Source organism: Manis pentadactyla, chromosome 6 (genome assembly GCF_030020395.1).
Source record: "Manis pentadactyla isolate mManPen7 chromosome 6, mManPen7.hap1, whole genome shotgun sequence".
Classification (NCBI taxonomy): Eukaryota; Metazoa; Chordata; class Mammalia; order Pholidota; family Manidae; genus Manis; species Manis pentadactyla.
This window is the reverse complement of record NC_080024.1, coordinates 16,859,933-16,886,080: the sequence shown is the minus strand read 5'-3', so window position 1 is coordinate 16,886,080 and position 26,148 is coordinate 16,859,933. Positions and strand designations below refer to the sequence as shown.

At 48.6% G+C, this 26,148-nt stretch overlaps 1 protein-coding gene and 1 pseudogene across 3 annotated transcripts; one reads left to right on the top strand and one right to left on the bottom strand.

Moving 5' to 3' along the window:
* Positions 1–1,184: 1,184 nt before the first annotated feature.
* On the bottom strand, positions 1,185–11,580 carry LOC118925520 (UBX domain-containing protein 2B-like; annotated as a pseudogene).
* On the top strand, positions 11,333–25,620 carry STK11IP (serine/threonine kinase 11 interacting protein). 3 transcript variants are annotated; one of them, XM_036914135.2, is made up of 25 exons: positions 11,333–11,380; positions 11,554–11,639; positions 13,673–13,878; positions 14,081–14,155; positions 14,436–14,531; positions 14,902–15,009; positions 15,126–15,197; positions 16,155–16,281; positions 16,480–16,583; positions 16,712–16,807; positions 17,062–17,103; positions 17,295–17,441; positions 17,638–17,722; positions 18,275–18,592; positions 18,769–18,974; positions 19,163–19,276; positions 19,370–19,547; positions 21,360–21,584; positions 21,695–21,798; positions 22,841–22,938; positions 23,026–23,204; positions 23,432–23,513; positions 23,717–23,787; positions 24,282–24,529; positions 25,223–25,620. In XM_036914135.2, the coding sequence occupies exons 2-25, from the start codon at positions 11,579–11,581 to the stop codon at positions 25,370–25,372; spliced, it is 3,192 nt and encodes a 1,063-aa protein (XP_036770030.2). In that variant the 5' UTR covers positions 11,333–11,380; positions 11,554–11,578; the 3' UTR covers positions 25,373–25,620. The 3 variants fall into 3 exon arrangements, with proteins under 3 accessions (XP_036770030.2, XP_036770039.2, XP_036770046.2); XM_036914144.2 differs by lacking the exon at positions 11,333–11,380 and having other exon boundaries at positions 11,469–11,639; XM_036914151.2 differs by lacking the exon at positions 11,333–11,380 and having other exon boundaries at positions 11,474–11,639; positions 21,360–21,566.
* Positions 25,621–26,148: the final 528 nt, after the last annotated feature.

Here is a 26,148-nt window from a genome sequence, read left to right as displayed (position 1 = left end):
CTCCACTAATTTTGTCCTGGTGTAGCACATACTCAGGGCTGAGCAGTTAGAACAGTGTTTAGTATATATAGTGGGCCCCCTAGAAAAATGTATTGAATGAATAAATAAATGTGATCAAGACAGGCTCTGGGAGGGATTGTAATTACTCGATTTTAAAGTCCTGCTTACCATATCTTCCCAAGGATTGCTGACCTTTACATCTTTTTGTTTCTAGTTTACGACGGTCACGACTCAATAAACTATAATGCCAAACTGTACTTTTGTATACTAGCAATGTAGCTAAGTAAAAAGGATGCATAAAATCTTAATTGAAGAAATAATTATTGTTTGTTTAAACTATTCCAAAGTCAGAAGATAGATACTTTTTAATATACAATATGTAAAAACGTTCAACTTATTTGCTAAAAAGATTTCTTAATGGCTATTCGTTAATGCAGCCTCAAGAAACCTTAGTGCAAATTCTACCAAGTGCATTTATGAGAAAGGGGTTTTGTTCATTTTCATGCAAACAAATGTTACATTAAACTGAGCAGGTAACAAATTGGTTTGCCTGGATATTTAAAAGCTGTCAACATAAGCCAGCCCTGAAACTAAAACCTCAAACATATTTATCTCAAAATCTATCCCTAGTCCAGATATATCTACACTAAGACTGAAAGACAGAATAAGAATAAAACCAAAATGCATCTGTGAAAGTAATAAAAATAATTTGATGGTTTTTACACTGGAAATATTTTCCTTATCAATAAGGCACATTATCTTTCCCACCTGCTATTACATGGATAGGAGCAATATCATTTTCTGGAATACCATAGTATTAAGAGTACCTGCTTCTTGTACCAGGCTTTCATCAGTTAGCTCTCTGTTTGGAAATTAAGTCACAAGATGAAGTCAAGAGTTGCAAATTCAGGACTGTATGATAGATAAACTCCCCAACATCCAGGATCCTGGGTATACTACTGAACCTTTGTATTAAATAACCCTCATTCGCTAACTTGATTTGAAGTTTTGTCCTTGGCACTGAATTATCAATAAGAATAACTGCTTTAAGTATTGACTTATTCTCCTCTTCTGGGAAGGAAGTTTTACTGGGCTTCCAAGTTTTTGCCTTTCTTCACTAAAAGCCTTGAACCTTATTCTAGGTTTTATGTATTCTTGATCTTGATGATCTCCCATATCCAAATTCACTTGGCCACCATGAAGCAGTTGCTGAAGCTCCAGGGGAGTCTCCTTTGAAATCTTCTGCCAGCAATAATGTCACTCCAAAGGATTTCTAACGTAAGTTGCTGTATTTCAGCCATACATACATGCTACTCTTAACAGACTCCAGAAACTGAGCATTTGTTGGGTCACTGTTAAAGTTTCAATTCTCCATCATCAAAACTGAAACTGTTGCTCCACAGTTGAAGCAAAATCTGAACATCTTGCAGCTGATTTTCGCCATAGATGAATCTAGACAGTTCACAAAAGGAACAACCCATTCTGTACCCTCCACATATAAATGACTTAGATTTGTCATCACTCCAACTCATGGCTTCATTCAGAGGGACAGCTTCAGGTTCCCTTGCCTCTGAGATGTTCATTCATGATTTTTCCAGTTGAAGGTCAAATTATACATAATCCATTGAACACACGTTCACTTAAACAGAACCTTAAAATGGAGTATTGTGACAGTCAGCTCTTAACCAAGTGAACATAGCCCCCAAAGCAGAAAAACCTTTGAGGGCGTGTTCATGCATTTTTAAAGATGGTCTTTTTAGGCCTGTCAGATTTAGAAGATTCACATTTCACTTCATATCATTCTGCCAAGGCCAATTTATTTCTTGATATGTCATCACTTTGGCTGTTTTCGGATTTCTTTGCAAGGTCCTCACATTCTTACTAAATTCAGCAAATTCTGCATGCTCGGGGGCCTCTGCCCTGAAGACCTGTGCTCCTACCCTGCATGCTAGGCGCTGCTCTCACCATCTTCTTCCAGCTCCCAGGCCTCTGATCCTTTAATATTTCTTTCTTCCTCCTTCTCTCTGTTTCTTTCTGTGTGTGTGTGGGTGTGGGTGTGGGTGTGCACCTCGTACTCTTTAGTTCAAATTTATTAAATCCCTTTGCTCACCATTGCTTTTTACCTCTCATTCCTTCATCTGGGATTCATTTTTCTTAGTGCTGATCTATCCTCTTTTATTACTTATTTCAGAGTAAGTCTGTAGGTGATAATCTTTTCGGAGTATCCCTCAACTGAAACTCTTTCTTATTTTCACATTTGAATGATCGTTGTGCTATACTGTACACAAGTCTAGAGTCAAAGATATTTTTCTCTGAACTTTAAAAGGTGTTTACCCTTTTCTTCTTGTACCTTGTTTTTCAATGAGACTTTCTGTCAGTATGAGTCTCATACCTTTATAATTCATCTCCCCTCCCCACCCCGTTGGAGGTTCTCACCTGGTATCTGCAGTTGCATCATAATAGATCTGCATGTTAGTTTTACAAAAGAATTCCAGTTGGCATTTGGTGGGCCCTTTCCATTGGAAGATTCATGGTTTTCTTCAACTCTGGGATATTTTCTTCTTTTATTTATTTGAAGCTGCCTCTCTGTGGATAAAATGAGAGTTCCTGTGGCCAGGATTCTCACCTGGCTGTGGTTGACTAGTTCACTGCACACCTGTGGGCAATACATGGCTGTTGACTCTATGTAAAGAGCTCCGCCCAGTGCTCTGGGCACGCCACGGTGGCACAGCTGCAAGGCTGCAGGAGAGCAGAAGCTGTAGTGGTGGAGGGCCCAGGACAGAGGCCCAGAGGACGACTGTGCAGACAGAGGGGCCCTGAGGCAGAGACCAGTTTGCTGCATGCAGACTCGCTGAGTGAATGGGATTTTAGTGACTGACCTGCCACCTGGAAATAAAGTTGGGTATAACCCTTTCACCCCAAGAACGTTTTGCTGTCAATTTCTTTGGTCACATTGAATCCATAGCGAACTTGCCCTGGGCTGAGACCCATTGGCAAGACACTCTCACATTTTATTTTTTACTTCAGAACTTCTATTAGCTGGGATATTGAAAGTTTTCTACTGGTCCTCTGCCTATCTTAGCTTTTTCTTTTAATGACTGCTTCCCACATTTTGTCTTGTAATATGTGATAGGAAAACATATTTGCTCAATCCTCCAGGCCACACATGTACCCTTTAGCTGTGTGTTCTATTAAGGGGTTTTTGTTGTTTCATAATCTGTTCAATTTTTCCACTGATTTTTTTTTTTTAATGAATGTGATATCCTTTTGCATCCAAGAATGTTATAATTATTCTGAAGTCCTGTTCTTGTTCTTTGAGCTATTTCACTCTTCTAGAGTTTGGATTTGATAGCTCTTACAAGATGTTGTCTTTCTCCTAATGTTTGGTAATTATTGGCTGGAAGCTGATCTTTTATCTGAGATTCCTTGTTAGACTGTTTGTTCTCTCCATTTGTATACTCCTTAGCAAAAAGGGGATGAAATAATGCCATGGTGTATATCATAACCTACTGCAGTAACTGTATAGTTGGATGGGGGATATCAAGAAGAAAAGCTAAGAATATGGCTTCTGAGAAATGCCTGGTCTTAACACTTGGGTTATCTAAAATAAAGACCTGATTTATGGTCTGTAGAGCAAACATGGTATGTATGTCTGCTTTATGATGGAATAGTTTTACAAAATTACCTTGTGCCTAGGTAATGACAAAGAAATACCCTGTACCATCAGTTTCCACATGTACTAATCTATAGAATGTAACTATTGACATCCTGATTTATATACTTTGTTAGAAAGTGTATGTAACCTTGTAAGAAATTTCCCTTCTCCAGAGCACTTTTTTTCCTATGGAAGGGCTACGTTTCCTGGGCAGCTGACCTAAACCTGGGCTCAAATAAAACTCTAGTAACTCTTTTTTGGGAGTTTTAGTCTAGGATTTTCTTTTCATCAACAGTGGTGTTATTGGGCAGCTGCATCTGGGGTGGTCTCTCCCTGTGCACTGTTTGAGATGTGAGCCCGGATGGGGAAGGGTTTTTAACACAGTCTGACTGAGAAAGAATTCTCGACCAGGTATAAGGAGTGTAGGTAAGGAGGGACTCCAATAAAGTGAGAGTAGCAGCAAAGGGCAGCAGCTGTGCAGGCAGTAGAGCACAAGGAAGAACAGAGGGAGGAAAGGGAAGCTCATTGAACTCTTCAGCATAAAGCAGATCGCTTGCATCCATGGTCATCTGGCATCCAGTGCCACTTGAATCTGCATGGCATAGGAACTAAGCCACTACCACCCCAGGATTTGGGGGAGCTGCAGAGCACTGGATGGAGTGAGATTATGTTCTGAGAACTTCCCAAAAGCAAAGAAAGGAGATTTTTGAGAAGGCCAATAAAGAGCATGATGGTACAGCTGCAGCCCTGCCCAGGTCACCCAGGTGACGGGAACTCACACTCAAATCAAGAGATCTCAATAGCCCTTCCCTACTTGTCTGAAGTAGAACAGAGTGGAGACTAGTGCTTAAGTCTAGAAAATTGAATGAAATAGCGAAGTAACAAAGATGCTTACCAATGGAAGAGTGCAGAGATAAAACACAGTAAGTTGAGCAGTGAGAAGTCTTTATTTAAGGCATAATACACCCTCAAAGAAAGGGGGAGTGCAGACAGCCTCAGAAAGGAGGCATGTTATATTGCCAGTGGAGTTTACTCCAGACAAGTTTACTATGGATTCAATGAGATCAAAGAAATGACAGTGGAACGTTCTTGGGGTGAATGGGTTTATACCCAACTTTATTTCCACGGTGGCAGGTCTGTCACTAGAATCCCGTCCACTCAGAGCGAGTCTGCGTGCAGCAAGCAGGTCTCATCCTCTGGGCCTCTCTGTCCCCGCAGCCGTTTGTCTCTGTCCTTGGTGCTCCTGCCTCTGGTCTCCCTCAGACTTGCAGCTGTGCCACCATGTCACCCAGAGCACTGGGCAGGGCTTTTTATATACAGTCAATAACAATGTTTTACCCACACATGTGCAGTGAGCTAGCTGACCAGGACCAGGTGAGAATCCTGGCCATAGGAATCTTCACTTTATCCACACATGCTTGAGGGCTTAGGATTCTTCTAAGGCTTTCAAGAATGGGGCAAAGTGTGTGTGTGTGTGTGTGACATGTAGGGTTGACATGTGGTATCAGGATATGTATCTCCAGTGAGAGACATGATATCACCAACCATAGTCAATTCTCTAGATATTCTGTAAGATAAATTTAACACAAGGAATTTCTTGATCCTGTTCTTCTCCAAGACAGTGGTTACCTTCAAGCAGTGGGACATACCATTTAGGACTACTACTTGCTCTGCCTTAAGATAGGGTAGGTCGTTGACTGATTACCATAACATGTTAGGAATCTTACCTCCTAACTTCCTGGTTTTTAAAACGGAATCTTAGCCTTAAGGTGGAGACCTCCTATTCCTACTATACTATTTATATCTCAGCATTTTTCATCACAGGCAGGAAATATTAATCATGATGCTTGTCCCATGTCCCTGCCCTACCTCCGTGTAGTATTTTGGCAGCTTATCTTCTGCAAGTGGGTGCTTCCCTTTCCTCCTAGGTGTCACCAGCCACTGGGAACACTCTCCTTTCTTTCCATCTAATGATCTCATATCCACCATTCCCTCCTGGAGGCAGATAATCCTGCAGGAATTCCTTGGTCTCAGGAGACAAGAAGAGGTTGTGTTTGGAGTGGTCGACATGCTTGGTGTGCCCGCTGTGGCACCCTGAACAGTCAGTGCCCTGCTGGCGACTCCTGAGCCGAGGAGCTGTGCACATTTTGGGCTGTGGTTTTCTTCTCTGACCAGTTCCCACCTGTCATCTACCTTTCAGGGATTCCTCATGGTTTCTGCTCTGCCAATGTTTCTCCTTTTTGTCCACAGTGATTACAAATTTGTTTACTTATGTATATATATTTTCTCTGTTATTTCTAACAGAGGCTGCAGAATGCCTTCAGTGAGCAGTCTTGGACTGCAACTATCTCCCATAGCACTCTCTCCCATAACATCCAACATGTTTGTGATAGGTGAAATAATGATTCCCTTCACCAAAGATGTCTTTATCCTAATTCCCAGAACCTGTGTAAATGTTACGTTACATAGCAAGGGAGAATTAAGACTGAAGATGGAATTAAGGTTGTTAATCAGCTGAGTTTAAAACATGGAGATTATTTTGGAATAGCTGGGTGGGTACAATGTAATCACAAGTGTCTTTAAATGTGAACGTGGGAGGCAGAAAAGTGAATGTCAGAGTGATTGATGTAAGGAAAACTCAACTGTTCTTTGCTGTTGTGAGGATAGAAGGTGGGCAGCCTCTCAAAGCTAGAAAAGACAGGGGAACAGATTGTCCCATGGAGCCTCTGGAGAGGAATGCAATCCTGCTGACACCTTAAATTTAGCCCAGTGAGATCCATTTTGGACTTATGACCTTCAGATAATAAATGTGTGTTGTTTTAAGCAACTAAGTTCAGTGTAACTTTTTACAGCATCAATAGGAAGCGAACACAATGCTGAAATGTGATTGTTGGTATCTGTCCTATCACACTGCCAGCTTCTTGAGAACAAGAGAGACACTGTTGTCTCCCTTATTTACTGGAATCCAGCACAGAAGCTAGTATACAGTCAGGATTCAGTAAATATTTGCTGAACGAATGAAAGAGTGAAAGGCTGCTCTAACTTTGAGGTTTTACAGAGGCTCTGACATTCCAAAGCAGCCTTTCCTCTTCCCCAGCCCTGGAGACCCTAAGCCCTTCTCTTGCTTCCTTCCTCCCCACCCCCCAACCCCACCATGTTTCACATTGCAGGTCTATTTGCTATTCCATTTGCAACTTCCTCCCTTGCTGGGGACTATTTCCCCTGTTTTCCAGTCCTGCGTGCAGGGAGAACTGAGATGGAAGACCCGTGTCATGTACATAGCTGACTTTGCCAACTGCCCTTGTGGGTTATGCCTGAAATGGTGACTTTATATTCCTCTCCTCTCTTCTCTATAGCCCCATATTTTACTCATTTCTTATCGGGCTTCTGCTCTTTTCCAACCAGCCTGAAACGGGGATTGTAGTCTTCATCTCATCTTTTCCTCTTTGTGTTCTGAACCAAGCACATCTTTCTTATAGCCCATCTTAAACCCTTCTCAGATGATTCCTTGGGTTTCCGAGATAGGCAATGAAGAGAAAGGCGTTTTCCCATGACCTCAGGTTTACTATAAAGCCGCTCAGGGAATTCCTCAGTTAATTTCGTGCAGAACTGCCAAGTGCTTTCAGGCTGGGAGACCACAGCTGCTGCTGGGTCATTGGAATATTGTTATTTTGTTGCTTCCTTTTCTATCAGCCATTCTCCGGCCTTGGCTTCTCTTATTTCGCATTGAGCTTGGCTTCTGCTTCTCTGGCTTTCCCTCCATGTGCCTCAAGCTCAGTCTGTCCTGGAACCAGGCTCTGGTGGGCTTGCTCGGTCATGGTCTAACACAGAGGCCTCATGTCAGGCCTTCTCCAGTGCTGCTGATTTGTCCCATATGTTTGATCCTGGTGACTGGGCCAGTTCCTGGGCTAGTCATTTGTGGCTAGGTCTGTAGCAGATACAATGTGTGGTAACTTATGTAGAAAGAACTGCCTCTGACCACTCAATCCCAGGGTGTGGGCACCAGGTACAGGGAGTGCTGTCTAGTAGAAACTCTTTTACCAAAACTCTATTTTTACAGGTAATAGTCACACCTCCTCATACTCTTCCATTTGTCCTTTCCCAATCCATGAAAATACTTAATTGATGAAACAAGCAGATCATCCAATTTCACCCTCTGCACCCACAACCCAATTTCAAGTGTGAAATTTTCATTTTGGAGGCATCCCTGGGTCTCAGTCACCCAATCTGCTGCAGGAGGCTGTAGCAACACAGCAGAGGGGTCCAAATCCAGGACAATGGCTCCTGTCCTAAGATGAACTATTATTTTTGTTCCCCTATGGGCAATAGTCCAGGGGCTTGCATGCTCCAAGGTATCAGAAACAAGCAGGATGCTGAGTCTGTATTCTCTGGTAGCTGATTTTCTCATTTTTGAATGAAGATACACTTTCTTCCCTTCTTTCCATTCCTGCTGCCAAAGCTAGTAACTAGTTCACATTTCCTTACTCCTTTCATCACAAGCATTTTGGAGAGGCTACCCAGGGAACATAGGGGTGTCAGGTAAGCTCCCAGTGGCAGCTGCTTATAACTTACATTACTGCTCACACAGTGACGTGGGGGTGGAGCCTGAGGGAGACGAAGTGTGCCTCTCCAGTACCAGATCCAGCACTGTGCCGGGAGGTCTTGGTCATGTGCTTGGAAAGGCCAGCTGAGCATTTCTGATTTCAGGCAGAATGTTACTCTTGGAGAATAAAACTCAGAAAAGTGTTTATAAGTTAAGAGTATGATATCATAGCATTTCTTTAAGAAACACAATTTCATTCATGGTAATATGAGATGATGCAATAGCAGGCATATATATTATATAATTTCTAAAGACAGATCTTTTTTGAAATGGCATTGCATGCCTTTTTAATAAAGATAATAATTCTTTAAGCAGTGAATTTGACCTTCAATCTTTAAAGTGTCCTTAGACTTAAATTAAAAAATAAGTTTAGCTCTTTAATCTTTCTAGAACTTAATGAGTATGGTATGAGGGAAGGAACTTAGCTTTTTCCAGATGGACAGCTCAAGGTCCCAAAAACTACTGAACAACTCATTATTTATATCATTAAATTTTATGTATAGCAAAAAGAAATTCCCATGTAGTCACAGTTATTTCTGTACTGTTTCATTAATCTATTGATACAGGCATACCTCAGAGACATTGTGGATTTGGCTCCTGACTACTGCAATAAAGCAAATACTGCAAAAAAAAATTGAGTCAAATGAATTTTTTGGTTTCCAGTGAGTATGAAAGTTATGTTCACACTATGTTGTAGTCTATTAAGTATGCAATAGCATTCTCTAAAAAATTAATGCACGTAGCTTAATTTAAAAACTTTTATGGTTAAAAAGTGCTAACCATCATCTGTGCTTTCAGGAAGTCTCAATCCCTGATCACAGATCACCATAACAAATGTAATAACAATGAAAAAGTCTGAAATATTGTGAGAATTACCAAAACGTGACACAAAGACACATGCGCAAATTGCTGTTGGAAAAATGGTGCTGGAAGACTTGCTCAATGCCTGGTTGCCCCAAACCTTCAAATTGTAAAAAAATTCCACAGTTATCTGTGAAATGCATAAAACAAAGCATGCCTGTGTTCGTCTATCTCTTTGTCAGTATCATGCTGGTTTGGTTACTGTGACTTGATAGAACATTTTGCTATCTTGTAGGGCAAGGCCCCTTTTAGTGCCTCGTGTTCTTTTCCTCAGAATGTCTTGTCTGTGTTCATGTGTTTAGTCTTCCAGAGGCATTTGAGAATCAACTTAAGTTCCAAAACCTTCCCATTGGGATTTTTATGGGAATTGCATTAAATTGACATAATTATAATATTGAATCTTCAGGAGCATGATGTCTTTTCATTTACTCAGGTAATTTTTAATGTCCTTACAGTTCTCTGGTTTTCTTCATATAGATCTGGCATATTTCTCAAGATGTATTAGATACATAATCTTTTTTTTTTTCTGTTATAGTGAATGGGATAATTTTTTTCCTTTTCACACTTTTATTTTTAAGAAGGTTTTTATCTTCGTCAAGGTTCTAATGGCAGCAATTTATGGAAACACACTCTTAACTTAGGCGAAAAAAGGGGCGGAGGGATTCTTTGGAAGTTTGCCAAAGCCTGCAGGCTAAGGGCAGAAAGGGGAGTGGGCCTTACAAGGGGGCTGGAAACGAGAACTGCTTAGTCTTCTGTTGCTTCTCTCAGTGCATGTTTTTTCTCTCTCTCTGCAGTCCAGCTTTCTTTGCTGCTCTCTTTGTCCCGCTTTCCATCTCTGGGAAGCTGGGGGATGTAGAACAAATCTGGCTACAGGTGCTTCCCATATGAATGGAGCAATTCTCAGAAACACTCTGTGGGCTGGGGAGACACCCCTGAAACAGATTTCAAGGACTGCAAAATCTGGACCTTTAAATGAATCTCTTTTTGGGTTACAGTTGACAGTAACAGTATGGAGAACCTCTCTCTTCAGTCCCGGATGACTGATAAACAGGGATGGACAATCATCACTGTTTTGCATTTAATAAAAATATATTGAGCCCCTACTCTTTATATTGTATATTGCTTCTCTGTTCACGTGCTTCACTACTTCACTGCTTTTGACTTATATAACAGTATGCCATGAGCGCAAAATTGTATGGTTTAGGGGTACAGATTGCCATTACAAATATTTCATCTTTAGAAAATAAGAGCCTTCAAATTTTGAAACTTGGGGTAAAGATGACTGTGGCCCTACTCCTACTGTCAACTGGCTTAGGATTCACTTTTTCACGTGTAGAAAAGGTATTGCACTAAAGAAAAAAAAAAAAAACAGCCCTCCCTGAAAATCAAATTCTGTTAAAAAGACATTTTTCTTTACTTAGTCTAGTTCAGTAGTTGACATTTTTTGACCAGAAGCCAGGTGAAAGCCAGGTGAAATGGGAACCAAGAAACTTTGGCATTCTTGGTGCAATCGGTTATTAATTGAATGACCTTCACAAGTAACCTAGCCTCTGTAAACTCGTTTTCTCATTTTCAAATGCGGAATAATAACAACTTTTAGATTCAGGTGTTATGAGACGAAACAGTAAAAACAAAGGGCTGGGTATTAGTGGAGCGTTACCAATCGCAGTAAGAGTCTGATATTGCTCAGGGAAAAAGCAAAAATGAGTTTGGAGTAAGATTTTAAAAAATCGTCACAGGGACCCCAGAGATGGCACCTCCGCCAGCCTCAGCTCTTTCAATAGATACCGAGAAACTCCTTTCTTTGGCGAACACGCTCTCCTTTAAACTGGAAAACGGGTGTTTGCTACGGACGACGTCTTTTCCTCAGTTAAGAGAAAATCCCCTTTCTCCAATCTTTGCTTTCCTGCCAATTCTGCAAACAACGAGTCAGGTTTTCCTCAAATGCCTTGGAGGGGACGCGGCGAGCCGAGCGGGCGTTCTAAGAAGTGCCCGGCCCCAGAGGGGAGGGGTGCTGCGGGCCCAGCTCCGCAGCGGGGGTCTAGGTCCTGGCAGCCCGTACCGCGGAGGGACCGCCCCAACGCGAAACATGCCGGCACCGCCCCGATCCGACACGTAAGCACGGCTTAGGGCGTGGTTACTGGCAGCGGAGGCGTGCTTTCCGGTGGTCACTCCTGTTCACCTTACTTCCGGGGTGGGACTTCCTGCCCTCCTTTGAAAGGTGCCGTGCTGCAGAGGTGGTGAGAAGAGAGCACAATAGGGTTAGTTCAGCTGATCAGCCTTATGCTCCTCGAAAGGGCACCCGGCAGAACGCTTTTCCTCACTAGTTTTTTTTTTTTTGTCTTTTCTTCCAGCGAGGGCTCGGTTTACGCGGACGTCCTGGGCTTTTTATACTACCACCCACCTGAGGGTCTTCCGCTTCCTCTTTCCCCAGGCTCCGCCCCCAGCGTCCTGTAGCCATGACGACCGCGCGGCGCGATTCTGTGGTTTGGAAGCTCGCAGGACTGCTGCGGGAGTCTGGTGAGTGGACTGGGGCTCGGGTGGAGATGCTCTCCACTTTACAGAGACACGCCCCCTTAGCAGTGACAGAGTTACAGCTGTTTAAGGTCATAAGGGTGCTGTTTAAGGTCGGAAGGTTTTGGTGTCAAGGAATTCATTTCTTTTCGCCTCCTGGGTTTGATTTAGTGCCATTGCCTTCAGTGTCCTCCGTCTTTGACAGTCTCAACAACCCTTAGCTATTCTTCGAGGACAGTTTCCAGTGTCACTTCCTCTTTTGCGTTCTCTGGTACTCTAAGGGGGAAGTGATTTTTACTTGGTTGTGAGTCCCTGAGACCAGGGCCTGGTCATAATAACTGTTGGGTGACAAAGAACTTAGTGTAGTTAAAAGCATGAAAAGACTCACCTGGGTTGGAATTCCAACTCTGTCTCAAATTTGGCCAAGTTATTTAAACTTTCTGAGCCTCAGTTTTCCTCACTAGCAAAATGGAATAATGTTTGTATTTAAATTAAAATACAATTGTTGCGGGGATTAACTTTAATTCATGTAAAGCATTTAGTACAGTGTTCGCATATACAGTAAGTGCTCAAAATTGGTAGCTGTCATTACTATAATTTCTTCCCTCAATACCTGGTCTCAGTGGAGCCAACGGTAGTTGTTCACTATGTGGTTGGCATTGGTTGTGGTAGAACAAGCCTTGGCCTTGAGATCAGGCAGAATTAGCAACTTTCTACCACCTATATGCTCTCAATTAAATATCCTCAACCTCTCTGAGCCCTAATTCCCTTATCTGTACAAAACAGCTAACAGTGCTTCTCTTTAGGAGATTCTGATAAAGTTTAAAAGAGGTAACAAAGTTGTCTGCCACATATTACCCAATTAATATTAGCTGCCTTCCATCACTCTGCACTTCCACTGGTGGTATCTGTAGAATCTCTCTTTATAGCAGTTTTTACTTTCTGGCTTGTTTTATTAACTGTGCACATATCTCCTCTTCTAGACTTGGAGGCTCTTACAGGGTGCTAAGAGTCCTTGAGCCATGTCTGTGTCTATTATCATTGTTTAGTACATAGAAAATCTTTCATGTAAGGTTGCAGAATTTGTTTTATTATTTATTCAGCAAAAATCTGACTTGGCTTCAGGGGTTGGTGTGATGGGACGTATATGTTTATGACTATAAAGACAGATCTTTATGGATGGGACTGTTTGGTGTCTTGATTGTAGTGCTGGTTACAGGAATCTACATGTATGACAGAATAGCATAGAACTAGACATGCATATAACAATCACAATTTTCTGGTTTTGCTGTTGTACCATATAGAATGTAACCATTGTGGGAAACTGGGTGTAGAATATAGGATACCTCTCTGTGCTATTTCTGAAACATCCTTTGACTTTGTCCTTGTTTTTTAAAAAAACTTAATGAAATTTCTTTATGCCTGTCTTGTAGCTGTACCTTTTTAGGTACAGTGATGAATATCAAGGTGACCACAAGATGCCCTCAAGAATGACAGTTTCATTGCAGAGAGCAGTTTTAACATAAAGAACAATAACAGTGCTGTAATAAGTGGTCATTCTTTCTACTACATGCATTTGAGTGTTGTTTGAAAGCTTCTGTAAGTGTGCATATTACATTTACAGTCAGAAAAAGAGATATAACACCTAATCAATGTTAATGTAAAATGAATAATTAGATTGTAAAAGTTAAGCAGAGTTGCATGTTGGGAAATATTCTTGGAGGAGGTAGGTGTTGCACTGGACGGAATGGAAGGGGATGTATTAGAAGAAGCAGATGGTGAAAAAAAAATTCGAAAAGTCAGCTGGAGTCATGTAGTGATGAACTCTCATCTATCAGCCTAAAGAGTTAGGACTCTTTTTCAAGATAGAGGGATGCCATTGAAGACTTCTGAGCAGGGAGAAGATGGAAAGTTCCATCCTTCAGTGGAGAATGTACAGTGTGGATTGGAGTGCATGTGTCCTGAGGTCACAAAGTCTTAGAATAAAGGGGAAGACCCTTTCATTACGTACTCCTTCCTGTCTGCCCCTCTCCCTGCAGGTGACGTTGTCCTGTCTGGCTGTAGCACACTGAGCCTGCTGACTGCCACACTGCAGCAGCTGAACCATGTATTTGAGCTGCACCTGGGACCATGGGGCCCTGGCCAGACAGGCTTTGTGGCTTTGCCCTCTCACCCTGCTGACTCCCCTGTCATCCTCCAGCTTCAGTTCCTCTTCGATGTTCTGCAGAAAACACTTTCACTCAAGGTTCTGGAGTGGGAATGGAGCAGGATGTACAAAGAGCCCAAGAGAATAGTGGAAGCAAAGGCTGGGGTTGTGGGCATGGGTGCCAGAAGTCTGCAGCGCCTAGATCCAGAAGCTGTGAGAGCCTCGGGTAGCTGTGCTAAGGAAGAGATGCCAAGGAAGGGGAGACGTGCTGGCTCTCAGTGACCTGTGTTTTTTCTTTTAGCTGGTCCATGTCCCTTGTCCCGGCCTCCCAGGGCCCATCAAGATTTTTCCTTTCAAGTCCCTTCGGCAGCTGGAGGTACGGGGTGCGCACTGAGGGATGTTGGTTCACAAAACCTAGCTTGAGGCAGATATTTAAGGATGGGGACAGAGGGATGGCTTCTTTTCATTGGAGGGGCAGGCCATTGGTCTACAGTGAATGTGGCATCTACTCTTGTCCATTGAGCTTGGTTTAGGGAAGTTAAATGAACCAAGGTTGGCTTTGTTACTGTTTTCCTTCTCCTCATGAGGGGAGGTGGGGTTAGGCCTCTGTCTTCTGTGAAGTTCTGTCTTCCTCCCTCCCTCTTCCACGGCCACAGCTCCAGGGTGTTCCTGTCCACTGCCTCCATGGCCTTTGTGGCATCTACTCCCAGCTGGAGACCCTGATTTGCAGCAGGAGCATCCAGGCCTTAGAGGTAAGGAGGATGCAGCGTAGGCCCAGATGCCTTGTCCTAGGAACACAGAGAACCGAGCTCTGACATTCCCTCCTCTGTGTAGCCTTCCCTGCCTCCCTCCGGACAGTGTCCTTATATTCCCTGATGTGCTCCTGCTCCCTCTGTACCTGGCCGTATATTCATGGTCACACCTGCCATATTGTATTAAATATTCCCTTATCTGCTTCCACCCTCTGCCCACAGTGAACTCCTTGAGAATAGGGCCCTGGGTTTTCTTTAAGTGTGCATCTCCAGACCCAGCTTTGTATATGAAAAAATGAATGAAGGGCTGGGTAACAGAGTGCGGCCTTGGTGTGGGATTGGCTGTGAGACGTGGAGCACCTTCTCTCAGGAGCTGCTCTCAGCCTGTGGTGGCGATCAGTGCTCTGCCCTGCCTTGGCTGGCTCTGCTTTCTGCTGACTTCAGCTACAACTCACTGACCGCCTTAGACAGCTCCCTGGTGAGTTCCTCAGACGAAAGGGGGTTTGGGAAGGACAGGGACTGGCCCTTCAGGAGGAGAGCCAGCTGGGTACCCGGGGGTGTCCAGTTCTCTGCTGCTTCTTCCCATCCCCCCAGCATCTTTTGTCAGCTCTGCGCTTCTTGAACCTGAGCCACAATCAAGTCCAGGATTGCAAGGGCTTCCTGATGGTGAGTACGAGCTGCCTGGCTGGGTCTGGGATCAGTAGGTCCTCTCTCTCATCAGTCTGCTCTGACCCTTTCTTCTGAATCTGGCTTTTGCTCCCCTTGTTCTTGCCCCGTGCCAGGTGGGGCCACATCCTGGGTGGTAGTACTGTTTGGGGGCTCAGGCTGTAGCATAAGACAAACCGGTGTTACTTTTATAGTATCAAAATGTCACTTTAGCCCAGCGCCTAGCTCAGAAAAGGAAAGCTTTTGATGATGGTGATGAACCGTTCTCCCAGGTCTGCCTGTCACAGATACACAGCCAGACATTCATTAGAGTAGTGAGAACAGATTTTGATTAGTAATAAACTATTGTAATAGTAATAAACTATTGTAATATCTGATCAGTACTGAAACTATTTTTATCAGTAATGAACTTTTCAGCATAAAATGAACTCAACTTCAATTTGTGCAGAGGTAACTAGGCCTTTTAAAGGGGGAGTGAGGGAGTGGGGAGGCAGAATGGCTGGGGCTTGAGCTGATTCTCTCCTTGACCAAACTCTGGTTAGTTTCTCTGAAGTCAAGGAAGTGGAACTTTACAAAAAACAGGAAGAGGGCATTGATCTTCCTGAAACCCTCTGGGTTTGCTAATTGGCAAGGCTAGGCTCCTGTCTCCTGTGGAGCCTGGGAAATGGGCCCTCTCTTCAGGTGTTGGATGAAATAAACCAAATTTTTCTGGCATCCTTGAGTATTTTTAGGCAGGAATGTAAGGTGGCTGGAATTGTCATCCTAGGGCTCTGGCCTTGATTAGAAACTGCTAGTGCTTGTCTTACAATCTGGTGGGTGGAGCTGTGGTAGGAATCATTTTTGCTGACAGTATGCAGTCTTTATACGCCAAGATTAAGGCCTGGTCGAGAAGAGGGTTCAGAGGAGCCTGGCTAGAGTTTGGTCCAGGAGAGAATCTTTGTCACCACCCCCTCTCAGGATTTGTCTGAGCTCTGCCATCTGGACATGTCCTATAACCACCTGCATGTGGTGCCAAGAATGGGACCCTCGGGCGCTGTTCTGGGGACCCTGATACTTCGAAGCAACGAGCTCCGGAACCTGCGTGGTGAGTGGGGGTGGGGGTGGGGCAAACGTGGAGGGGAATGGGGGCAGTGTGAGATTCAGGGTGGCCCTGACCCATGTGTCTCCAGAGCCTCCTGTGGACTCTGAGATGCCCAGGCTGGTCCTTCCGCTGGTCTCTCCCCACCGCCCCTCCACCCGCCTGCTCAGGCACTGCCCTTCCCTTTCTCTGGCCTTGCCCTAGGCCTGGGGCAGCTGCGGAACCTGCGGCACCTGGATGTCGCATATAACCTGCTGGAAGGACACAGGGAGCTGTCACCACTGCGGCTGCTGACTGAGCTCCGCAAGGTGCGACCTGGGCACTTCAAGGACCTGAGCCAGCTTCGTGCCCCCTCCTCCCAGGCTGATGTGGCCAGTGCCCTTCCTCACACAGGGGGGCCTGAGGCTGACCTCAGTCTCCTCTTCCTGCTCCTCAGCTCTACCTGGAGGGGAACCCCCTGGGGTTCCACCCTGCACACCGAGTGACTGTCGCCCAGTACTTGTCACCCAGGGCCAGGGATGCTTCTGCCGGCGTGAGTGCTTTTCCTGGGCCCACGCTGCTCCGCCTTTCCTGCCCCGTCCTGCCACCACCCTATAACCTCTTGCCTGTCCCCACTCTGTCCCTAGGCGAGGAGTCAAGGTGCTGGTCTCCCTGCTTATCATGCAGTACCACCCGCGAGCCTAGGGGTCCCAACAGGGCTGGAAGGGTCCCTACCCCCAGTTTGGACTCCCCCTCCCCTGGGCACGTGCTCCCCATCAACACTGCCGCCTCTTTATCTTTGCTCAGTTCCTTCTTGATGGAAAGATCCTGTCACTGACTGACTTTCAGGTTAGTGTGGAGGAAGTGAAGGATTGATAAGGGAGGACAGGAGGGGAGGGCCCTAGCTGAGGGACATGAGGGGTTTCCAGGGTAGGGGTCTTCCTGTCAGTTGGAGAGTAGGGCCCCCCTCGGCTAGCTTGGGCAGGGAGGAGGTGCGCCTCTACCTCTGACCTCTTTCCCTTTGTGTTGTCACACGCCAGACCTCTACATCCTCAGGGCTTAGCTCCACGGCCTCACCTCTGCCCTGGCTGGTTGGGAGTACTGTAGAAACCTCAGGTGGCCCCGACTTGAGTGACAGCCCCTCTTCAGGGGGCATTGTGGCCCAGCCCCCACTTTGTAAGGTTAAGGTAAACAGTGTCCTAGGCTGCGTTGTGCCTGGGGTTGGGTCCTTTTACGGGGGCTGTGGGTTGTCAATGGGCTGGGAATAGTCAGGCCTATCCTTGCCTATGGGTGAGGTGTTTTGGGGAGGTGGGATGGGCAGCCACGGATGCTGGGTGGGAAGCCTTGACTTTCTTAGAATGCTGTCCGCCTCCCTGACCTCAGAGCCGAGTCCGTGTGAGGCGGGCAAGTATCTCGGAACCCAGTGATACGGACGCAGAGCCCCGGACTCTGGACCCCTCGCCGGCTGGTAAGTCAGCACAACCCTCCAGTCCCTTTGCCCCAGTCCAGTGCTCTCCAGCCTTCCAGTTAGGAGGAATTTTATTTTTGGTGGCGTGGAGCCTTGTAGAGGACCTCTTAGTCTTTCCCCTTTCCTTTTAGTCTGAGGAAAGGAGAAGAGACCTCTCGTTAACAGCATTTTCCAAAGTGGTTTTCAAGGAACATTAATTCTGTGGGATGTCAAAAGGTCACAAAATGGAAGGATGCCACGGCCAAATTCATATGGGAAACACTAGGTTAAACAAAGTTAATCAGGTGTCCTTCCTTCAGGACCCACGAGGACCTTACAGACACTGCTGTGTATTGGGACTCTCGCAAAGCAGCACGCGCCGTGCAGGGCTGAATCACACGGGACTGGTGTTCCACGGAACACACTTCAGACGTGCTGCTGAGAGAGCCTTTGGCCTCTCTGACTGAACACCCTTTCACTTCATCCTGAGGGGCACTCGCAGAGGAGGCTGGGGTCATCGGGCTGGGGCTGGGGCATGGGCTTGCTAAGCTGTGTGCCCCTCCACCTGCCCAGGACAGTTTGTGCAGCAGCACCGGGAACTTGAACTCATGAACAGCTTCCGGGAACGGTTTGGTTGTGACTGGCTGCAGTACAGGAGTCACCTGGAGACCTCTGGGATCCCTGCTCTGGCTCCCTCCAAGGCCCCTGCTCTCAACACATTGCCCCCAGATTCCCTGAGTCCAGAGGCCACACCTGACCCTCTGCCTGCAGAGAAGGAGGCCCTGCCGGAAATGGCAGAGGAGGTCAGGGTGCCGCTGGAGCCACAGGAGGAAGAGGAGATGGAGGAGCAGGGAAAAGAGGAGGAAAAGCAGGAGCAGAATGAAGTGGAAGGTGTGTGCGCAGTGGCTGAGGGGCAGCTGGGCCGGTGGCGGTGGCATGTCTGGGAGCATTAGGAAAACCCAGCTTGGGGTGGCTGACTCCTTTTGGATGGAGGGCTGCCCCACGGTAAGGCAGTGTCTCGGGTACCTTTCCCTGCTGACAGGGTCCCTCCATTGGTCTCTCCTCAGTGGAGCTCTGCCGCCCCATATTGGTGTGTCCCCTGGACGGGCCAGAGGGCATGCAGGGCAGGGAGCGCTTTCTCCGGGTCACTTCTAGCCGCCTCTTTGAGGTGGAACTCCAAGCAGCTCGAACCCTGGCACGGTTCGAGCTCCAGAGTCTGCAGGCAGCTGAGGTAGAGCCTGAGACCCAGACCCAAAGACAACCAGTGGCCAAGGTGAGTGGGGGGACTGGGGCTCTGGGCAAAGGCATGGGCTGAGGAATAGGGCTTCTGGGCTAGAGCATGGATGTCAGCAAAAGCATTTCAGTGGAGTCCAAAACCGTTGTTTTCCTCCACTCCGTGAAACCCTAATCTCTGTGACCCACTCCGACTCTCTTTTACCTGGTCCCCCTCTTCCTTGGCAGGGAGATCAGCTCCCCAGAGCCCCGGTCCTTGTTCTGCGCTTTTCGTACATTTGCCCTGACCGGCAGCTGCGACGCTATGCAGTGCTGGAGCCTGACGCCCATGCAGCTGTCCAGGTGACAGGGCCCAGAGCAGGGGCCCAGGGGGCGGGGGAGATGGGGAGGCTGGGGCCCTGTGGCTCATGGCTGCGGCTGCCCACCCTGTTTCAGGAGCTGCTTGCTGTTTTGACCCCAGCAGCCGCCACAGCCCAGCGTCAGCTTGGGGAAGCAAGGGTCCTGCCGGGGGGCAGGCTCCAGTGTCTACGTTGTGGCTATGAGTTGAAGCCAGAGGAGCCCAGGTTGGGACTGAACAGTGAGGAAGGCTGGAAGCCTCTGTTCCGAAAGACAGGTGCAAGCCCTGCCCTTGACTTCCCTGCCCACACTGAGTGGAAGATGGCTTTGAGGGAGGGAGTATGGAGGTGGAGCCCCAGGGAAGAAAGGAGTGGGGACCCACTTCTCTGCCTGGCAGAAAAATAAAACCATCTGCCTGTTAAATTTACAAAATAATAAAAGAAGAAACAGTTATATCCTTTTTATTTTTAAAGGTCAGGAAATAAAATCTCTGGAACTGTATTTAAACATACTCTTTTTAAAAACCTAGAAGGCTTTTACCCTTTTTGGCTAATGTTTCAGCCCAACGAGCCCTCACCGCAGTGTGGGGCTGTAGGCTGCCCTCTGAGCGTGTTTCACTGTTGAGTGAGATGCTCTGGGAGCTGGCACGGGGCGTCCTTCCTTGACTGACCTTGTAAGATACTTGATATCGGGTAGTGCCTCGTGGCATTTCTTCACACTCTTTTCTTTAACACTAGAGATTTTTCCATTGTGGACTAGTCAAAAAGCACTATTTTTGAAGACATGGCAAGAAGAAGAAATTTTTTCTTTGTTTGGCATTATGCTTTTATTATTTTTTGAATTGATATATAGTTTATATACAATATTATATTGGTTTCAGATGAACAACTTAGTGTTTCATCAGAGAAAGAAATATTCTTGATAACATCTGTGTTGAAATGCATGACTTCTGTTAGCCATTTTTCCCTTCTTGGCTGTAGCTGGAGCAGGGGGGTTTATTTAGAAAATGGCCCTCTGTCTGTTCTCCACCCTGAACTTCATGGTGGCTGCAGGCCCCAGAGGCCCAGTGGCACAATGTGTGCAGTGGAAAGAGCCCTGCTCTCTCCTAGACCCATCTGTGCTCCATGGGGTCCCATGGCCCCTATGGTCCCTATGGTGGGGGCATTGTTACTGAACATTCCTGTGTGCTATATTCTCCTTTATTTGAGCTTCAATCACCTCATCTCAAGAGGAGAATAGACTTGCTCCGTGGTTCTGTTAGATTTCAATGTAACCAGAAGGCACCAGGCACAGTGCCTGATACAAAAGTCCTCCGTAAATGGTAGTTGCTGCCGTTAGCCCCCCCTTCCCCCCGCCCCGTTGTACGGTTTTGGGCTGAGGGTCTCAGTTATTGGATCTTTGCTTTCCTCATTTGCCAAAAGGGATAGGGAGAGTTTTGATACTACTGTCAGAGGATCGATCTAGCACATGCCCAGGACATTGCAGCTGCTCAAAGGATGTTTCTTCTCTCATTGCTGATTTACATTCTGAATTTCTTACCTGATTCTTCTCACTGACCCTGACAGCCCTGTGGGATAGATGCTAGTATCATCCCCGTTTTAGAGACAAGAAAACAGGCATGGAGAGTTTAGGTGATCTGTCATAGTTGCTTAGATTACAGCCTGTAAGTGTTGGAGGCTGGGATTGGACCCAAACCTGGCACCCTGCCTTCCCAGTCTGTTGATGTGGGGCCTTCAGACATTGCTGGTAGAGATTGGGGTACATGAAGAGCCCAGAGCTGTAGGAGGGGATCAGAGGGCCCAGTTGAGTTTAGCTTTCTGAGCAGGCGTGAAATCGGGGTGGGGGGGGGATGTATTTCCAGGAGGTTGTAGCCGTGGGTTTGGCTCTGCTCTTCCCTCAGTGGACTGGGACAGATTGGTCAGCAGCTGGGCCTGCCGAGGGAGTTGGTGGGTTGAGAGCGCTGGGTAGTGTGTGAAGTGGAGATGGGGGCCCAGGTGAGCCTGAGAGCAGGTGGTGAGCATTATGAGCATGGTGGTGGGTTGTCGCACTATGTATGAAGTTCACTAGGACTGGCCATCTGTCCCTCCAGAATGTCCTGCTGTTTGTCCGAACTGTGGTAGTGATCACATGGTTCTTCTGGATGTGAGAGCCCCAACCAGCGAGCAGAGACAGGGAGAGCAGTTGCCAGCCCCCTTGCAGTCCCCTAGCACTGTCCCTGACCCTCCCGGTGACAGCGACCACAGCAACGGGGCCAGTAATGCCCTATCTCAGGCGCTGGTGTCCCGTGACTGCCGAGGTGGGAGCCTCAGTCCCCGTGAGTATCGGTGAAACAAGGCAGGGGTGGTGTTGGGTGCGGGAAGGGGCTCTGGTGGGTGGCGAGATGGGGCTGTGGCAGCAGGGTGGGCTGACACCCTCCACCCCCAGCCCCTGAGTGCCGTGGCCTCCGCTCTGTGGACCACCGACTCCGGCTCTTTCTGGACGTTGAGGTGTTCACTGATTCCCAGGAGGAGTTCCAGTTCTGCATCAAGGTCTGTGCCAGCCTGGCCCGGCCCCGTGCCCCTCCCTGACCAGGGTGCGCAGTTGTTTCCACCTCAGCCATCTGTGTCAGAGCAGTCGTTCCGGAACCTCCAAGTCTGGCTTCCAGGTTGAACTCCATCAGCTGCTTGCAATGTGGCTGTGGACACGTTCCTTGGTATTTGAGTCTCAGTCATTGCCCCATTACAATGGGGACAGCAATACCTACCTCACAGTATGGCAGCATCAGTAAGAGCTGAGGTTTAGAAGCACCTCAGTAATGGGACCATCTGTAACTATTATAAAAACATGATGTTAGTGGGCCCTCTTTGTTAGGCATCTAGCGTTTGCAGACCATAAGGATCTAGAGGAAATCAGTCTTGCCCTCCACCTTGTATTGTGGTGTGAGGAACAATGATCATGTGGTGTGAAGGTGCAAGAGTCAGGCCGAGGCCCTGGGGGGGTGTCTGGTGCAGCCTCAGTGGGCCAGGGAAGCTTCCCCTTCCTGAGAAGGTGATGGCCAGGCAAAGTTACTGGGGAGCGAGGACAAGGATGTCCCAGGAAAGGAAGTGGCAAATGCATGGGGGCCTGGGGGAGGAGCTGGTGGGGAGGGCTGCCCGTGATTGGGGCGGCCAGAGTGTGGGGCTGGGTGGGGGCAGGCGCTCCTGGAGGAGTCTGAAGAGCTGGGAAGGGAGCAGGTCAGGAGCAACAAGTGTGGGCCAAGGCATTTGAACTTGACCCCAAGGGCCGCAGGAGCCACTGAGGGATTGGAAGCAGGGGAGTGGTGGCTGGTTTTATGTCTTGGCGCACCCAGTCTAGCAGAGTGTGGAGGGGCTTGGAGGGGCACAATGAGAGGCAGGGGAACCTGCTAAGAGCCTGCCGTGTGTCTGAGAGCAGGTGGGGGGCGGTGGGAAGGAGAGCACGGTGGGTGGAGAGGCTGGGATGGGTGAGCAGTGGGGAGGGTCACCAAAGGTGCTGTCACAGGCCATCAGCTCTCAGGGAGCAACCTTCTTAGCTTTCTCTTCCTGTTTCTCATCAACTTCCTCTTCCCCTTAGGTGCCACTGGTGGTGTCAGGCCTCCCTGGGGAATTTCTGTGTCTTGTGGTTGTGTCTGACCACAGGCTTTACATGTTCAAGGTGACAGGGGAGACCAGGTGAGTCAGCGGGGTGGTGGCCAGGGATGAGTCAGGGCCCCCCGTGGGTCTCACTCTTTCCCCCACTCCGCCCCTCACTCTCCACAGCGGGCCTCCAGCCAGCTGGCTGCAGCCAACGCTGGCTGTTCCCCTGCATGATCTGAATGGCATCGAGCTGGGCCTAGCAGGGCAGAGCCTGCGACTGGAGTGGGCAGCCGGGGCAGGCAGCTGTGTCCTGCTGCCCCGAAATGCCAGGCTTTGCCGGGCCTTCCTGGAGGAGCTCACTGGTGAGAGAGGGAAGGGCGAGGGAAGGGAGGGCGGGGTGGAGGTCGAGGGGTCATACTTCCCCATGTCTGGTGTCCACAGGGGAGACAGATAAGTAATGGGACTCATCCTTTGTAGAAGTTTCTGAAATCTAGAAACATGGAGCATGGAGAGTATCGAGGGGTGGAGAGGTCGGGGTAGAAGAGGTGGAGTCTCTGAGGGCTCCCTGTCCCTGGATGGCTCTTTCCAGATGTCTTGCAGTCTCTGCCCCCAACCCGAAGGAGCAGTGTCAGCACCACGGAGGAGGAGGTGACCCCAAAGCACTGGCTCTGGTGAGTCAGTAGGAGGCCAGGGCTGGGACCAGTGCCTGGATGGCCCCTCCTGGAGCACAGGCCCTGTCTCCACAAGCCCCAGGCACGGTTGGGCCCCGAGTGCCTGGGCCTGCCACCTGTCTCCATGCCCACACCTCCCGACGCAGGTCTGCTCCTTCCTCCCTGCTCTCCCCACTCCATGTACTGCCCGCTCCTCCCCTCAGGCCATTGCTGGAAAGAGACTTTTCCTCAGAGCCTCCCCGGTTCTTCTACCTCCGAGTGTTCCTGGTGGAAGGTGAGGCCTCCTCCCCATCTTGACTCAGGCCCTCCAGGGCCTCTACGTGCCCTTGTAGCAATTCTCGGTGCCTGGAATCTGGCTTCCTCCCAGTGTCTGGCACACCTGAACGGCAGCCTCAGTGTCCTGGCGTCTCTGCGTGGGGCCGGGAGGTGCCCTGGGTCCTCAGTCGCTCCGAGGACTTTGCTCTCAGATGCAGGCTTCCTGTGAAGTGGAGCGGACTGGGCTTGCTCCGCCTCATCCTGTCAGAGGCAGCGAGTGGATCCTCTTTCTGGGCGGAGTGGGTGGGTGGGCAGGTTCCCTTTGCCTTGGGCCTCAGGGATTTTGGAGAGTAGAGATGGCTGGAGTCTGGAAAAGGGAGGGCCTTGGCCTGGGCCCTTCAGCGTGGCCCCTCAGAGTGTGGTTGGCTCCTCTTGAGCAGAGCTGGCGTGCTGGCCAGGGATGGGCTCCTCCGTGGCCTTCCACTCTGGGCCTCGCCATCTCTTTCCTTCCAGGCCCCGCAACATGTCCTGTGTCCCTGCTGCTGACTCTGTCCACCCTGTACCTGTTAGAGGAGGACTCTGCAGGGCCCCAGGCAGAGCCCCTTCTTGCAGCAGCATCTGGCGCAGCCTCTGAGAAGGCTCTGCCCTCGGGGCCGGGCGCCTCTGTGAGCGTCAAGGGGCAGCAGCCCCTCAGCAGCCTGAGCTCAGTGCTGCTCTACCGCCAGGCCCCGGAGGACTTGAAGCTGATCTTCTATGACGAGGTGTGTGCGAGAGTGTGAGTGTGAGTGTGTGTGTGAGAGAGAGATGGGAGCCGAGGTGGGCAGTGTGGGAAGTGGAGCCAGAAGGGCTGCAGTTGGGGGGGTGTGAACTTGCAATGGGCAGTCATGGTGGAGGGAATACAGAGTAGGGTGCAGGGAACTGGGGGGCTCACCGGGTTTGGACGAGCAGCAGGTGGGAGCCACCCAGGTTAGGAGCCCTGTCTTGTGTTAGCTGGAAGGCCTTTGGTGAGGCGCCCGGCAACAAGGAGTGTTGTTTGATGGGCTACTGTGTGCCAGCCATTTGCACTTCACAACCTGCATGTGAGGAGGTGCTGTTATCCTAGATGAGGACACTGAGGCTTGGGGACATGAACCAGGTTTGCCCAGGTCACACATGGTAGAGCCGGGGATTGGACTCCAACTGATTCCTTGGGATTGACTCCAGAACTTATATTCTGCAAACCAGGAAGGATAAAGAACCAAAGTAGTAAACATGGAAGCCCTTAGGATCTTCAGTTAGTGCTGATTGGGTTCTGTTTAAAAAGCTCAAAGTCAGGATCTCTGGGGAGTGACACAGACTTGGGAAAGGAGCGGCCATGCGCCAGGGAGGGGTGGCAGGTCCTCTCCAGCACCTTCCCTCCCTCTGCTCTGTGTGGCCCTCTGTGAGTCTCCCCTCACTACTGCTTGCATTGCCAGGTGTCCCGGCTGGAGAGTTTTTGGGCACTCCGTGTCGTGTGTCAGGAGCAGCTGACGGCCCTGCTGGCCTCCATCCGGGAGCCCTGGGAGGAGTTGTTTTCCATTGGACTCCGGACTGTGACCCACGAGGCTCTAGACCTTGACCGGTGAGGCCTCCCAGGCGCCACGGCTGCAGATGGTCTCTCCAACTCTGACCGAGGACTTCTCCAGCCTTTGGGCACTGGCCTGGGAGGCCCCACAGGACTCATGGCTCAAGGGAAGGCTGAGAGAGAAGTGGTCTGGCCTTTGGATGATCTGGCCCGAGGGGCAGGCTAAGGGGTCAGTAGGAAGGTTTCTTCTGTACTTTTTCTCAGGTATCAATAAACTGGTTGCCGTTCCAGATATAATGGATGTACTTACACGTGTCACTCATGAGGCCTGCCATTCCTCTGCCTCTTCTAACAGAAAGTGCCCTGCCCATAGCTCTTCCTCCACAGGCAGCCCAGGCAGCCTTACAGGTACTGAGATCCCGTCTCCATCCCTGCTCTGCCCAGCGATGGGACCAAGTAAGACTCCTGACCTGCGGATACCAGGCCTCAGCCGGCCGCGCTTGTCATGTGGCCTGGCATGGAAACCACTGCCTAACATAGCTGGGCCAGTTCGGTTGTACTCGCTGGGATTACAGTCGGGAACTAATGGGTTCTCAGGCCTTTGGCAGTTGGGAGCTGAATGTGAGAGGGTGTCCGGGCAGTGGATGTGTGCAGGCGGCCTTTGGAGGGAGGGGTTGGCAGCTGCTGGCCTCTGCTCTCGCCTTTTTCTCTCAGCACCGCCTCCCTTAGCCTGGTGGCCTGGTTGGGTTGATCGGGCTCCTGTACCTCCATGGCCATGGTGATCAGTTCAGGAATGCCCGTGTGACTGGGTTTGACCTACCAAGGCCCAGTTCTGGC